Source organism: Oryzias latipes, chromosome 13 (genome assembly GCF_002234675.1).
Source record: "Oryzias latipes chromosome 13, ASM223467v1".
NCBI classification, from domain to species: Eukaryota; Metazoa; Chordata; class Actinopteri; order Beloniformes; family Adrianichthyidae; genus Oryzias; species Oryzias latipes.
In genome coordinates this window covers 24,143,213-24,158,326 of record NC_019871.2, presented here as the reverse complement: position 1 = coordinate 24,158,326, position 15,114 = coordinate 24,143,213, and the positions used below count along the sequence as shown (strand labels likewise).

General features: G+C 42.0%; 1 protein-coding gene and 1 long non-coding RNA gene across 6 annotated transcripts in view; one reads left to right on the top strand and one right to left on the bottom strand.

The window, feature by feature from the left end:
- LOC110016249 overlaps positions 1 to 15,114 on the bottom strand; it is a 74,938-nt gene that overhangs the window by 45,730 nt on the left and 14,094 nt on the right. The window lies entirely within an intron of this gene.
- Positions 1 to 15,114, top strand: part of zbbx (zinc finger B-box domain containing) — a 58,977-nt gene that overhangs the window by 34,826 nt on the left and 9,037 nt on the right. The window contains exons 11-16 of one of the 5 annotated variants that reach the window (XM_020708421.2): positions 408 to 562; positions 1,080 to 1,649; positions 2,800 to 3,011; positions 4,814 to 4,870; positions 4,941 to 5,027; positions 10,585 to 10,668. In XM_020708421.2, the coding sequence (XP_020564080.1) occupies positions 408 to 562; positions 1,080 to 1,649; positions 2,800 to 3,011; positions 4,814 to 4,870; positions 4,941 to 5,018 (1,072 nt within the window). In that variant the 3' untranslated portion in view covers positions 5,019 to 5,027; positions 10,585 to 10,668. Of the gene's footprint in view, positions 1 to 407; positions 563 to 1,079; positions 1,650 to 2,799; positions 3,012 to 4,813; positions 5,028 to 10,584; positions 10,672 to 15,114 lie in introns of those variants that run through there. The other 4 variants (XR_002291564.2, XM_020708420.2, XM_020708419.2 and 1 more) reach the window with 4 other exon arrangements.

Here is a 15,114-nt window from a genome sequence, read left to right as displayed (position 1 = left end):
TGTGATTCAATAAAAAGAAAGTTTAACCTATATGAGTGACCAGTCTCTTCTGTTTATGCAAGAAAAACAAAAAGAAATATGGGTCAATGTCAGGTCTTTAGAATATGTATTTATTTTTAAACCAGTGTGAGTGAATGTAAGTGAGATTGTATGTATGTGAGTGAGAAGGTCTGTAAGTGGTTCAGAATGAAATGTGTCTTGTACAGCCCGTTATATTCTAGGACTAGACTAGACTTTGTTTGTTTGACACTGTTTTACCAAAACATTAATCACATTTTCTGTTCAGAATATGCCTAATCCATCCGTTCATTTGTGTCAGTGGTTTTAATAGCAGAATAGACTGTTGTAGGGGGCAGTTTTGTATTGCACAGTAGTTGGGTAACTGAGTTCTATGCTTTTCTTGACAGGGTTTCATTGGTTCATCAGATCTCTGAGACAAGTTTGAAAAGTTCGGATTCCGAATCAGCTCAGTCTTCCTCTACAAAACAGCCATTCAAAGCTGTCACACCAACACAACACAAAACAGGAAGGAAGCTCAATCCTACACAACTGCAGGATGTGGGTAAGCAGTTTGTCATCAGTATGTTTTTTTTTACAGCACATAGAACACTGTTCTTTAAGATTTATCTATAAGTGATGAGAAGTGTTGGGTTTTAAATACAAGTGTAAACCTGCTGAGAAATTGACTTGATCATATCTGTCATATAAATACTAGCTTTAAGACACAGATGGGAAGGTGGATGACTTTAATGAGCCCTCTAAAAGTCCAGTAGAAGCCCACACTCCTGAGACTCATTATTTTAAGTGAATCAATCAAAGCATCTGCTTGAAGCCCACTCACTCCATTGGCTCTCCCACTGTTCTCAAAAGCTCCAAAGCTATCTGTTAACCACTAGAATTGTTGCTGCAATCATCACACTCACAGCTTGTGGGCATTGGTTCTTGATTAATCCCTACATTATTACACATTCCATCTGTGTGACCATCCATCTATCCTTCATTACTTTATTCTCTGTAGGGTCACAAGGGTTGCTGAGGCCTATGCCATACTGGTTGCTTGTGGTTTTTGTTTCTTGCAGCTTTTGAGTACAGCAAGTCACACATCTCAGAAGATCGTCTTCTACCTTTGACACCAGGATCTTTTCCCCTAAGGTCTACTTTCACAGTCTCACCACCAAGTTCCACTGAGTCAGCCTTATTGCCCAACATTTTCTTTCCGAGCCCGCAAACAAAATCTGAATCTTATGTCTTCCAAGAACTAGCCTCTCCTACGAAGCTTTTGGAAGCACCAAGAGACAAGCTTATGTCCCCACGCCATGTTAAACAATTTAAGAGTGGCCCTGAAAATCAACTTTTGGAAGATCAATTAACACATGTGCCATGCATGCCTGCCGGAATAGACCCAACCCCCACTACCCTGGAACCAGTTCGATCAATAACAGGTCCTGTGCCATGTCCGTTACACAAGCAATACTTCCCTAAGTCCATCCCTAGATATGGAGAGTCTCCTCTTTGTACATCATCTACTCACATTTCTGATGACTTAAAAACTAATCAATCAAGTCAGAACACAGACTTCATTGCATCACCTCTTTTAAATATCGGCGCCAATACTGTCAAAATGGAAGAAGAATTGGAGCCATCAGCAGGTAAGCCGATATCTTCATTAATCTATGTCCATGTTTTTAATTCTCTTCAAATATCAACGAGATCCTTGATTTAAAATTCTATTTTTAAATTTCCAAATGAAAAACTTGCAAGGATTACCATTATTAACTCTTCATAAGACACAACTGTGAATTATGTTTAAAAGATAAACCAAACCTAAATACAAACATATTTTTTCTTACTTACATACAGAGAGAAAATCAAATCTGTAGTAAAAATAAACAAATAAATACAACTTAACACAAAACAAAAGTCTGGTACCAAAAGGAGGTTAATAATTTCTTACTTTGTATACTTTAAAAAACTGTTTGATAATTATCACTTCAAAACTGTGATTTTGAAATAGAACATTTCTTCCCAGCTCTCTGGCCACAGACCTAAAAAAACTGTCAAAGTGGAATACCTCTATAATTATATTCATGGCCAGGGTGCAAACGGAAACTTGCAAGTGTTATACATGCGAATTAGTTTTCTACTATTCAGGTTAATAAGGGTTAGAAATACTTTTAAGTAAGCAATGATGAAACGTTATTATTATGTGGATGGATGTGTTAGCAATTAACTAAAGCTTGGAGGATATTTACCTTTAACTGCCTTTTGAAAGTTAGCAATTCTTAGAAATTTGGACGCTAATGGGTGAGTTTTTGCATTAAAATTAAACGTGACATTAAAACAAATGGAAACTGATATGGATTTCCCCAACTGTCCTTAGTCTTCTCTTGCCTTCTCTTGAGTTTTTTATCTTTATTTACTTGTTTTAACTTAATACTTGTCACCTCAGAGTTTATCTGTCTATCTTTTATTTCCACCTTTTTTTCTTTTTGTCGAAAAATACTGAATGCCAGCTCCAGCAGTTCAAAATAATTTAATTCACTGGCAACCCACTGTTTTTTTTATGTATAAGAGACTTAAAAACTGCTGCTGCACTGGTTCAATTGGTGAAAAGTAAGGACAGTCAGTGTGCTTTGCTGTTTACTGTTTAACATGGTGTGAAACACAGAAACATTATGTTTGATTATTGAACATCAATCTGATTTAAAAAAAAAAAGTTTTTTTACATAGTAAATCAAAACGTCAAGATTTTTTATCTTTTTTTTAACACTTGCATGTGTATTTGTGTGTCTTGCAAAGACAGTGGAGATGAATTGTCCAGTGATAGCCTGAGTCTGGCTTTATTTGAAGAAGACTCCTCAGGCGTGGAAACACAGATCCAAGGACATTTAACAACAAAGAAACTGAAGGAAAAGCAGAGCTCTGCGAGTTGTTTTCAAGAAGACTCCTTTATTCCTGCAGAGCCTGAAAAAGAGAAGGATTTGCTTACGGATAAGCCAGAACGACTCATGGTAACATAAACTGTTATGGTTTTTAGTTTTGAAATATTGGACCTTAAGATGAAATGCACTTGTAGTTGTGAAGGGAACATCCTTCCTCTTTTGAGTGAACATTACGGATTCACTGCACTTTGGTGATGCCACATATTGGTCTGATGTGAGATATTCTTATCAGAAAGCAAAGCTAAATGAATCTAATTAGCAAGAAAATCACCAATCAGAGCCCATTACCTATGACTTTGGCCTATTTTTGGCCTTTTTGAAGTCCCCTTTAAAATAAAAACTCTTGCATGTCTTTACTTAATATGTTAAAAGTTGTGCTTTTCATTTCCTCTCTAATCTGTTGGATAATATTTATGTCCACGATGTCTTTATAACATTTATCAGAATGTTTACAGTTGTGATGTTAAAGTCCCACTCCAACCCTCTTTTGATTTGTTTTCAAAGCATTCCCTGTGGTCTTTTAATAATGACTATGCCATTTTTAGCCAAAATAAAAATAAAATTCCCATCATCCATCTGTTTATATCTTTTTCTGCTGGCTTACAGCCCATCCCATCCCCAAACTAACATTGCCAGTACAACAAAAATAGAGAGCAATATTGGAGCTATCCAGTCGTTTTGTGTCTGCTCCTGATTCACAATGAATTGAATAATAAATACTCAGAAATGCAAGTTGCATCTTAATTTTCTTTACATATATTCTCCATCATGAAAAAAATGCCATAAGAGAATGTTAAAAGCACCAAAAACATGATTTTCATTGGAGTGGTTCTTTAAAACCACGAAACATAGACTGGATTAAAACTAAGCTTTCTGAATGGCGTCAAATGATTTATTAACCCTTTAATCTAGTAAATACTATGTAGATTGAAAGAGGAATGAACACATTAAAGTTTGGGGGTGATCTACAAAAAAAAGCTGGAACAAAAAGATATCCATGATATTAAATATGTTGGAAGTTCTTTTGATCTTCTTTAGTTTTCACATCGTTCTTTATCTCTTCTTCTTTCTGCCTTCTGCTTTGCTTTCGCACTGACGGCAGTTGTTAACTAGTTCATCTGTCATCTAATGCAAAGCGTTTGGTCTCACCAAAGACATTTTTTCCCCTTGTAGCACAACGTCATTGTCTTTGGTCTCTTGCCATTGCTTTCTTTATTTTTTTCCCTTGTTAGTCCCTTGTCTGTATCTATTCTTACGCCTTCCTCCTTCGGAGCAGCTGCATTCCCAAATGTTGTTCTCTCCCATATTCTCCAGGCCTATGTACTCTATCTCACAAGGTTATGCATTAAATCTAAACTGGTCTGTATTTTTCACCTCATTCCTGTCTCACTGAATGACACTTGCATGGAGGGAATAACTCACAAAACACACCATTGTAATGCGCCAAGGGTTAATTATAAATCGATTAATCAAGTGGAACAAAGAAAACGTAGCCGAAGGGGAATACTCTCTTGTCAAAGACCTTTCCAGTATGCATTTACACACTGACATTGAAAAATTTACATTTGATACAATATCATGCATTGAACATTCATTATTTGGATTTGAAACAAACAAATTATATAAATTTCTGCCACTAATCTATTTTTCTGCTATAATTTAGTTCACTTCCACATTCTGTTTATTAAATCCTTTTATTACTCGTGTTCTTACACGCCCCGATCACTTTCCTGCTTGATCTATTTCCTCTTTTCCTTGTTTTACCCTCCTGCTGTCTTTCATTGTGAAGCATCTGCGCGTTTGTTTTGTATCTGTTTATGCCATCCTAACATGACCTGTTTTCTGACTGTCTTAATTTTTCATCTCACCAGGCTTCCTTCCATTCCCCCTTCTCCTCAGTCCCTCCATCCGTTTCCATGTCCCCTCAGGTGATGCAAAGCCAGAGTGTTGGGACTGGATCACAGCACTTCTGTGATCTGAATGGGTTTTCGCCTCTAGGTTTGGATGTGGATACTTGTTACACCCATTCACCAGAGCAGCCCTTCTGCAGCAGACAGTCTTCACTGCATGACTTGAACCCAACAGGTTGGTTATGCAGGAAAAAAGTATTTTGGTATGTGTTGTTGTGTGCTTGAATATTTATTTTCCAGTTTCAATACCTTTTGTGTGTTTGGATCATGTTTTCCCAAAGGCTTTATTGATAAAAAGTGCCAATGCTGTTTTTGAGCTTTAGGGGATTAAATTTTGAAGATTACCTCTGTGTCCAACCTAGACCTGACAATACTTTCCAATTTCCAAGCGCTATTCATACCATGAGAACCTCATAATAGGGTTTTGAACAAATATGTAAAAATATAAAGTGAACAAGAGACTTGAAAATGAGTTTAAACCCTAAGGAGTGCTGTTTGCGTGGCGAAAAATGAGAAATGTGTGACAACACAATCTACTTCTCATGGGTCTAAAGGGGCTGTGTGTCTGCCTCTGCCTGAGCCTGCGTTTGAATCTTCATACGTATTTGTATTAAACTTCCTAATTTTATTTACAACAAACAAAGACCAAATTCTTTAAATCTAATTTGATCAATCAGCACTGCTTTTATCATTAAATCAAAAATAATTATTAACACAATATAATACATTGTGTTGGAGCTAAACGATTAAGTCTAATACTTAAATTATAGACCAGTTAAACCATCTTTGAACCCCTCTTAGAGAGTTCTAAATACTTAAAAAAAATGAAAATTGACCAGACAACAAGAGACTTGAGCTAGAGATTTAAAATTAAGTCATACTTTAGTGTCACATGCAGAGAACTGAGACTTGACTTGGGACTCCACTTTAATGGCTTGGGACTTGAGGTTTAGGACTTGGAAACATGTTTATTCTTAGGTTTTAGCTCTAGGAAATCCCTTTCAGGTCTAAAAACAAAGCTTTTGGATTGAGACTGTAGAACCATCAACTGCCTGTTTGTGTGAGCGCTAAAGCTAAGTAAAAGTAGTTTCATGAAAATTAGAGACATCCATCCATCCATCTTTCTCCACTTATCCGGGACCGGGTCGCGGGGGCAGCAGTCTAAGCAGAGATGCCCAGACTTCCCTCCCCCCAGCCACTTCCTCCAGCTCCTCTGGGGGGACGCCGAGGCGTTCCCAGGCCAGCTGACAGACATAGTATCTCCAACGTGTCCTGGGTCTTCCCCGGGGCCTCCGCCCAGTGGGACATGCCTGGAACACTTCTCCAGGGAGGCGTCCCGGAGAGATCTGAACTAGATGCCCGAGCCACCAAAACTGGCTCCTATCGATGTGGAGGAGAAGCAGTTCTACTCCGAGCTCTCCGCGGGTGACCAAGCTTCTCACCCTATCTCTGAGGGAGCGCCCAGCCACCCTATGGAGAAAGCTCATTTCAGCCGCTTTTATTTTGGACCTCGTTCTTTCGGTCATGACCCATAGCTCATGACCATAGGTGAGTGTTGGAACAAAGATCGACCGGTAATTTGAGAGCTTTGCTTTTTGGCTCAGCTCTCTCTTAACCACAATGGATTGGTACAGCGACCGAATAACTACGGACGCTGCCCCAATCCGCCTGTCAATCTCACGCTCCGGTCTTCCCTCACTCGTGAACAAGACCCCAAGGTATTTAAACTCCTCCACCTGGGGTAAGGACACTCCTCCCACCGAGAGATGGCAAACTACCTTTCTCCGGTCAAGGACCATTGCCTCATATTTAGCGGTGCAGACCCTCATCCCAGCCGCTTCACACCCGGCCGCAAACCGCCCCAATGCTCGCTGGAGGTCCTGACCTGATGTAGCCAACAGGACAACATCATCTGCAAAGAGCAGAGACGAAATCCTGTGGTCCCCAAACCAGACCCCCTCCGGCCTAGACATTCTGTCCATAAAAACTCTGAACAGAACCGGTGATAAAGGGCAGCCCTGCCGGATTCCAATGTGGACCGGGAACAGGTCTGACTTACTGCCGGCTATGCGAACCAAACTCTTACTCCGGTTATACAGAGACCGGACAGCCCTCAGTAAGGCTCCGCGTACCCCATACTCCCGGAGCACCCTCCACAGGATACCACGGGGGACGAGGTCGAACGCCTTCTCCAAATCCACAAAACACATATGGACTGGATGAGCGAACTCCCACAATCCCTCCAGCACCCTAAAGAGGGTGTAGAGCTGGTCCACTGTTCCACAACCAGGACGGAAACCGCATTGTTGTTCCTGAATCTGAGGTTCTTAAACTCCCCCACCACGTTAAGGTGGCGGTTCATGGGGGAGAAATTAAAGACAATAAAATTTTATTTTACCTAAGTATTTCACTTATTTCACCTATGTCTTGAGACTGCAATTTACATACACATTCCATCTTGAAAAGCATGTCCCTTTTCCAACTTAAACTTACTACCCTGCTGTGGATTTAGCTGTATGTTAAACAAGCACATTTTTTAAATAGATTTGAATAACTGCAAAAGACTGGTCCTTTCTTTTTTTTAAAGAACAAGGTTCATTGGAAAATCTTTTTTTCTTTTTTTACCATGTCTAACCATTAATAATCAAGCTGTCTGGTTGGCAGGCTGATCTACATCCATGCTGTAAATCAGACCCTGCCTGACCTCATAGTTCTTATTGCAGCTCTTTCTCCTGTCTAAAGCTACTAAATATGTGCATTTTAAATAGCGGTTATTATTTTTGAATTTGTAAACGTTTTAAAATTGTTGTTTTTGCAGAGCTCTTAAAAAGGCTCATCAGCGTTTCCCTTCATCTTCCATTAAAGACCGCCTTTTGATTGTTTTCATGCCCGTGGTTAATGAATAAGGTTGACAGTGAAATGGCTCCTACAAGGGCACTCCTACCCTGCTTACATGCAGCCAGTAGCTTGTCAAACTCTGCACCGTCTCCTCCACCATTGTTAAAGCTTCACAGAAAATGAGAAAGAAAAGTTAAAGATGAGAAATATCACCTTGACAACACCTCACACTCATTTTTGTTCCTCCATCATTCTCCTCTGTTTTTATCCCATGTCAAAGCAAGAGCAACATTCAACGAGACCAAGTCTGTTTCCAGCTTTTTCTTTTACTCTCTGTTTAATGCTAATTTCCAGTTGTTGCATGAACATTTTCTGTAAAAAAAAACATATAAAAATGGTGAATGGCGTATACTTATATAGCGCTTTTCTATCTTCCTTGAAGGCCGTAAGCGCTTTACAGTCACAGCCCCATTCACACACACAATCACACACTGATGGCGGCTCCACTGCCAAACACTGGCGCCGATTTATAAAAAACAAAAGGCAACATAGAAAGCATGTCTGTCTGTGAGCTTAAGGCCTTTTTATTAATAATTCAAGAAACAAACATGGCAAAAGTATGATTTGCTGCAAAAGCATTTCAATTTCAATCATTAGCCTACACAAGTCTTGACATTATTATGCTAATAAATGCCGTCTAAATTAAGGTTCATGAATAAAATATCCTTTTCATGAGTAAAATATGACATTTTCTGACCTGTTTCCCTCTAATTCTTGCAAGGAGTTCTTTTCTGGGTTGCAGAGTCATGGCAAACTATACTTTAAAAACATACAGTGCTGCGACCTGTAAAGGCAGAACTAATCGAATGGTTCTTCAATATATTTGAGTAAAACTAGCAGCACATTGACATTATTTGATCTGTGCTCTTTTGAATGTAGTTATCTGAATTCAGAATGTTTCAACTTGTTTTTATACTGGGAAATCCTACTTTCCAATGACTTACATTATATCCTTAATTGTTTTTCTTTACATTTTAATCTGTCTATATGCCTTTTATGTCACAAGCCACGTATTGCAGTAAGTTCAATTAGTTTAAAAGCCAGAAAAAGTAAGTGCTTCTGGTGCTCTAAAAGGACACTGCACTTCATCTGTAAAAAGTCAGTTCCTTTAAACTTGATGCTGTGGTGTGAAAAACAGCTCTAAGTGTGAACACTGTCGCATACATTTAGTCTTCATTCACATATGGACCTTTGCTGGATCTTTGCCACAATAGTGCTTGTAAAATCTTCCATAATATACATTAACAAAGGCAGTTGACTGACTTAAAAAAAAAGTCATTCATTTTAACATCTTTTGGGTTAATAAAAAAAAAATAAAAACTATTACGCAGCCACTCCTTTTGTGAGGACAAGCCTGTAAAAGTATTTTTAGGTCACCAATTCAAGCACTTAACTGCTCTTATTCGCCATCCTGTCAATAAAAAAAGATTACATGAGTCCTGTTGATGTGAATGATAGAAGACTCACTGCAGTTTAAACATTGACAATGATTCCTGCTAACTCTGTTTAGTTGGCCTTTTTTATGATTTATTATCATTTTAGATGACACTTAAAGGAAGTCTTATTTACCTTTTCAGTTACTATAGTTGACATATTGTTCTCTCTCTACAAATACCTGTGTTTCAAAGTTTGTTTTATATTTTTTCATAAAAAAAACATAATTGGAGGTACATTTTTTCAACTTTATACTTGTTATTTATCTTTGAAATTTGACTTACATTGGCTTCAACAGATGCACGTCTAATATACACATTTAGTTCACAAATACTGTATGTGCAGGTGTGGGAATTGTAGCAGGAATGTATTCTCTCGTTCATGTCTCCATCCATCCATCCATCCATCCATCCATCCATCCATCCATCCATCCATCCAGGCCTTTCTCACAGTGTATCGCTGCTACAATGACAATAACATTTATGGATAGGAAGGACAGTGGAGGAAAGGTTTCTAGTAAAATAAAAAAAGAGCCAAAATGCCTTGTGTTATCTAAAATGACCCTTAACAGTCTTCAAAATAGGAGGTTTTCCTTCTATTTTAATAAACAGAGATTGTTAGGAATTAGTATTACTTCCAACTACCTCTTGAATGAAGAGTGTCTGGTGGCTTGTCTGTATGTTGCTCAATAATAAACTACCAGCAGGCAAAAAATGTACCAAGACAACATCTTGGAGTTTAGACACAGATGTTTGCCATGAGGCTGAAGATGACTAATATTGTACAGGGGAAAAAGTAAAAGGGAAGGTTTGTGCAATTCAGTCATAAAGAGAGAGAAAGACTGTTCCAAAGTTGCAAAAATTCAAAGAATAACAGAAAATTGGCTGAGTGAAAGATTGACAGGATCTCATTGGCCAAGAAAAGTAAGGATAATTGTGAAAAAAAGGTGGATTTAGCAGGTGGAGACATTACAATTGACACCAGTTGGCAGTGTAAAGCCTGCAGATGTGACTGTGTGGAGTTAAGTGGTATTTGTCGGGTACCGGGGTCCAGGGCGGTTAGGTTCACCTTCCCTTCCGGTTTGGGGCTTTTATTTTGTTAGGTTACGGTTCGGTGTTCTGTTGTGCTTCTGTGGACTTGACGTCTTCATCGCCAGCACCTGTTTTACTCACCTGTTGTCAATCACTGTTGTCTGTGTATATATACCTTGTGTTCCTCCTCACTTATCACCGGATCGTTCTCTTATGACTGTTACTAGTTTACGAGTCTCAGAGCCTTCCTCAGGATTAAAATCCTTGTGTTTCTCAACTTCTGTCGTCCTGCATCTTGTGTCCACATCTTCGTTCCCTGACATTACGATCCGGTCCCCCTCCCTCATCCTTCTTCGGTTGCTTCCACAGACTCTCCTGTAGTTCCGTTGGAGGAACCCATGCAGCTGGGTCGTGGTCGTTTATCCCCCTTTGAGCGCAGACGACGGTTAGCGGCGGGTGAGTGTCTTTACTGTGGTCAGCGGGGACATTTCTGTAAGCACTGCCCAAATGTCTCCGTTCGTCATTAGGAGTGGGCACACTGACGAACGGAGGGCAGGCGCCCACCTGTTCAAAATCCACCTCCTGTTTTCTGGAGGGTCATGTCATGTCTAGGGGGTGGGGGGTTTCCTGTTCAGGCTTTATTGGACTCAGGGGCTGAACAGAACCTCATGGATGCCGAGCTAGCCAAACGGGTCGGACTAAAGACCGAGTTACTCCCCCGTTCTTGGCAGGTTATCTCCCTTAATGGAGAGGCTGTCGCCACTATTGACCAGATTACTGAGCCAGTCCACCTCATACTGTCTGGGAACCATCACGAGCATACTCGTTTTTTTCTGTTTGACTCACCACATAATCCGGTGGTTCTGGGGTTTCCTTGGCTCCTGGCCCATAATCCAGTCATTGACTGGCCTAACAACCGTATAAACAGTTGGAGTAATCACTGTCACAAGGTCTGTTTACGCTCAGCTCGGCATCCAGGGGCTGATTCCGCTGACCCAGTAGGACAGCCGTCCTCACCCAACCTCTCCAAGGTTCCCTCTGAATACCACGATCTGGGAGAGGTGTTTTCGAAATCCCGGGCTCTCTCATTACCTCCTCACAGGCCTTATGACTGCTCCATAGAGTTGCAGCCCGGTGCTACACTCCCCAGGACTCATCTTTACAGTCTGTCTAAGCCTGAGAGGGAGGCCATGGAGCAGTATGTGACTGACTCTCTTCGGGCGGGCCTTATCAGACCCTCTTCGTCCCCTGTGGGAGCGGGGTTTTTCTTTGTAGGGAAGAAGGACGGTTCTTTACAGCCATGCATTGATTTTCGTGGGCTAAACGCCATCACTATTAAGAACCGTTATCCTCTTCCTCTCATGAACACTGCATTTGAGTCTTTGCAGGAGGCCCGGGTCTTCACTAAATTGGACTTAAGGAATGCGTACCACTTGGTGCGTATGAGGGAGGGTGACGAGTGGAAGACCGCTTTCAACACACATCTTGGACACTATGAGTATCTGGTGATGCCGTTTGGTTTGTCCAACGCTCCAGCTGTTTTCCAGGGCATGATTAATGATGTGTTACGAGATAACATTCATCATTTCGTGTTTGTGTACCTGGATGATATTCTCATCTTCTCCAGGACCCCCAGCGAACATAGGCGGCATGTTCGTCTGGTTCTCCAACGGCTCCTGGAGAATAAACTGTTTGTGAAGGCCGAGAAATGTGATTTCCACTCCTCTAGTGTATCGTTTCTGGGTTTTGTAATCACAGGTGGGGAGGTGCGACCTGATCCGGCTAAGGTCAGTGCGGTGGTGGATTGGCCCATCCCGGCCACTCGCAAACAGCTCCAACGGTTTTTGGGGTTTGCCAACTATCTACGCCGTTTCATCCGGAATTATAGCTCAGTCGCAGCCCCCCTTACGGGTCTGACCTCCGCCTCCTCTCCTTTTCTTTGGACAGAGGCCGCTGAGGGCGCTTTTCGGGACCTTAAACGCCTTTTCACCACGGCGCCGGTCCTTGTCCAACCTGATCCCTCCGCCCAGTTCGTTGTGGAGGTTGACGCTTCGGACACTGGGGTTGGAGCTGTGTTGTCCCAGCGTAAGGGTGCGGACAGCAAGCTCCATCCTTGCGCCTTCTTCTCCCGCCGGCTTAATCCGGCGGAGACGAACTATGACGTGGGTGACAAGGAGCTTCTGGCCATCAAGTTGGCGTTGGAGGAGTGGAGGCACTGGTTGGAGGGGGCGGGTCAGCCTTTTGTGGTCTGGACTGATCATAAGAACTTGTCCTATATCCGGACCGCAAAACGGCTTAACTCTAGACAGGCACGGTGGTCACTGTTTTTTGCTTGTTTTGATTTTGTGGTGTCTTACCGCCCTGGCTCCAAGAACGTCAAACCGGACGCTCTTTCTCGGCAACAGGAACCGGTGGTGGAGAGGCAGCAACCTAAGACTGTGATACCTGCCTCTTGTGTTCTGGGTTCCCTCTCCTGGCAGCTGGAGAGGGATATCAAAGCTGCCCAGACCCGGGAACCTGACCCTGGTAGTGGGCCACCTAACAGACTCTATGTACCCAGGGCCGTAAGGAGTCAGGCCCTTCAATGAGCTCATGCTACTCGCCTCACTTACCACCCCGGTGTACACAGAACTGTCTCTGTCAGATAAATGCATCTAGACATTAAAGAAAAACACAATTATAAACAACAAACCACAACAAGAATCAAGTTTCTCATGCACGAGGGAGAGGAGCAAATGTGTTGGAAAAGGTCCACCACGTTTCTCTTCTCAAAGGGCTGCCCCTCCCTGTGCTGCTTTTATTAAGAACACAAGTGGGAGGTAACAATTCAAGACAAAGACAAAAAGTTCATTAGGGGGTGTCGTCAAATGACCCTTTTGGTTGGATTCTAACTTCAAACAGTATCACTTATCAGCTGAGGACAGTGTGTCGTAAAACCCCCCTGTTCCTGGCTGGGCATGAGAAGCAGATGACCAAACACACAGAACTGTTTTCAGAAGAGGTAAAAAGGTCAATCTGAGTTAACATTTAAAGAAATACATTTAAACAATGATAATAATAAAACAAATTCCTTCACAGTCTCCTTCCTGCGTCGCTGTTTCTGGTGGCCCAGCTTGGCGAAGGACGCCCGAGAGTTTGTTTCGGCCTGCACGATCTACGCCCAGAACAAGGTCAGCAATCGACCACCAGCAGGTCTGTTACACCCCTTACCTGTCCCGAGCCGCCCGTGGTCCCACATCGCCCTGGACTTTGTTACCGGTCTGCCATCCTCTTCTGGGAAGACTGCAATCATGACGATCGTGGACCGGTTTTCCAAGGCAGCCCACTTCGTGCCCCTGAGTAAGCTGCCTTCGGCCGTTGAGACCGCCAAACTCGTCATTGAACACGTGTTCCGGCTGCACGGCATTCCGGTAGATATCGTCTCTGACCGCGGCCCTCAGTTCATTTCACAATTATGGAAGACTTTCTGTGCAGCCTTTGGCCCCACGGTCAGTCTCTCTTCGGGGTTCCATCCACAGTCCAACGGGCAGGCCGAGAAGACCAATCAGGACCTTAAGGTGGCTCTCCCGAGGAGAGGTCCTGGGAGCCGACATCGAGGATGCTGGACAAGGACATGCTCCGGGAGTTCCACCGCCGCCATCCTGACAAGCCCGGTGGTGCGCCCAGAGGCGCCCCTTGAGGGAGGGGTACTGTCGGGTACCGGGGTCCAGGGCGGTTAGGTTCACCTTCACTTCCGGGTTGGGGCTTTTATTTTGTTAGGTTCCGGTTCGGTGTTCTGTTGTGCTTCTGTGGACTTGACGTCTTCATCGCCAGCACCTGTTTTACTCACCTGTTGTCAATCACTGTTGTGTGTGTATATATACCTTGTGTTCCTCCTCACTTATCACCGGATCGTTCTCTTATGACTGTTACTAGTTTACGAGTCTCAGAGCCTTCCTCAGGATTAAAATCCTTGTGTTTCTCAACTTCTGTCGTCCTGCATCTTGTGTCCACATCTTCGTTCCCTGACAGTATTGTTGTTGAAATTGTAACAATGCTTACAACAATCCAGAAAAAAGAGTGGATCTAAGAACGTTTAAAGGGACTATATCATGCAAAATCTATTTTGGGGGCTTTTGAGTGTATTATAATGTTCAGACCTCACAAAAATAAACCCCAAAGTGGTATTTTGTTCCTTTCACGCTTTTCTGATTATTCCTCTAAAAACCTGCGTTATGGACACCAGCCCCTCCCAATCCACAAAATCAGTAAGGACAACCCCTTCCAGGAAGAGTCCAGCACCGCCTACAGACTAACACACACACTTTCTCTGGAGAGCTAGCTGTGTTTGGCAGAAATGCTTTCCTTTTATAAGACTATGCACAAAATGCACATCCATCTCTGCAAAAGTTTGGGCATTGTTTGTTTTGGTGGGCGAGACGCAGACACGCTGCATAGGCCGGCTCTGGGTTGACATCATGAAATAGACGGCACCCACTTCAAACGAAAGCCAGTTCCTCATAGATCAAGTAGTTTTACTTCCGGGGAGAAAAAAGAACTGAGAAAATAACTCATATTTCTTAAAAGAAATGCATTATTCTTTATGCCAAAGGTAATATATTATCATATACACAGATATTTAATATAAATGCTTAAAAATAGCTTCATATAGGCTATTCTAAAATAATATAGCAAAATGATAAAACACAGAATCTCCTCAACCCTCGCCATCTTCTGCACCCAACATAATGAAACACAAAATGACATAAAACTCAAAACATAAATAGAAATGGAAACAGAAGAGGTAATGCGTTCTCATCCTCACTGACTTTTGATTCAAATTGATGTTACATTAACAGTGGGGCTAACTTCATACACCCTTATTCTAAAGTTATTACATTTTAAACAGAGCAAAGGATG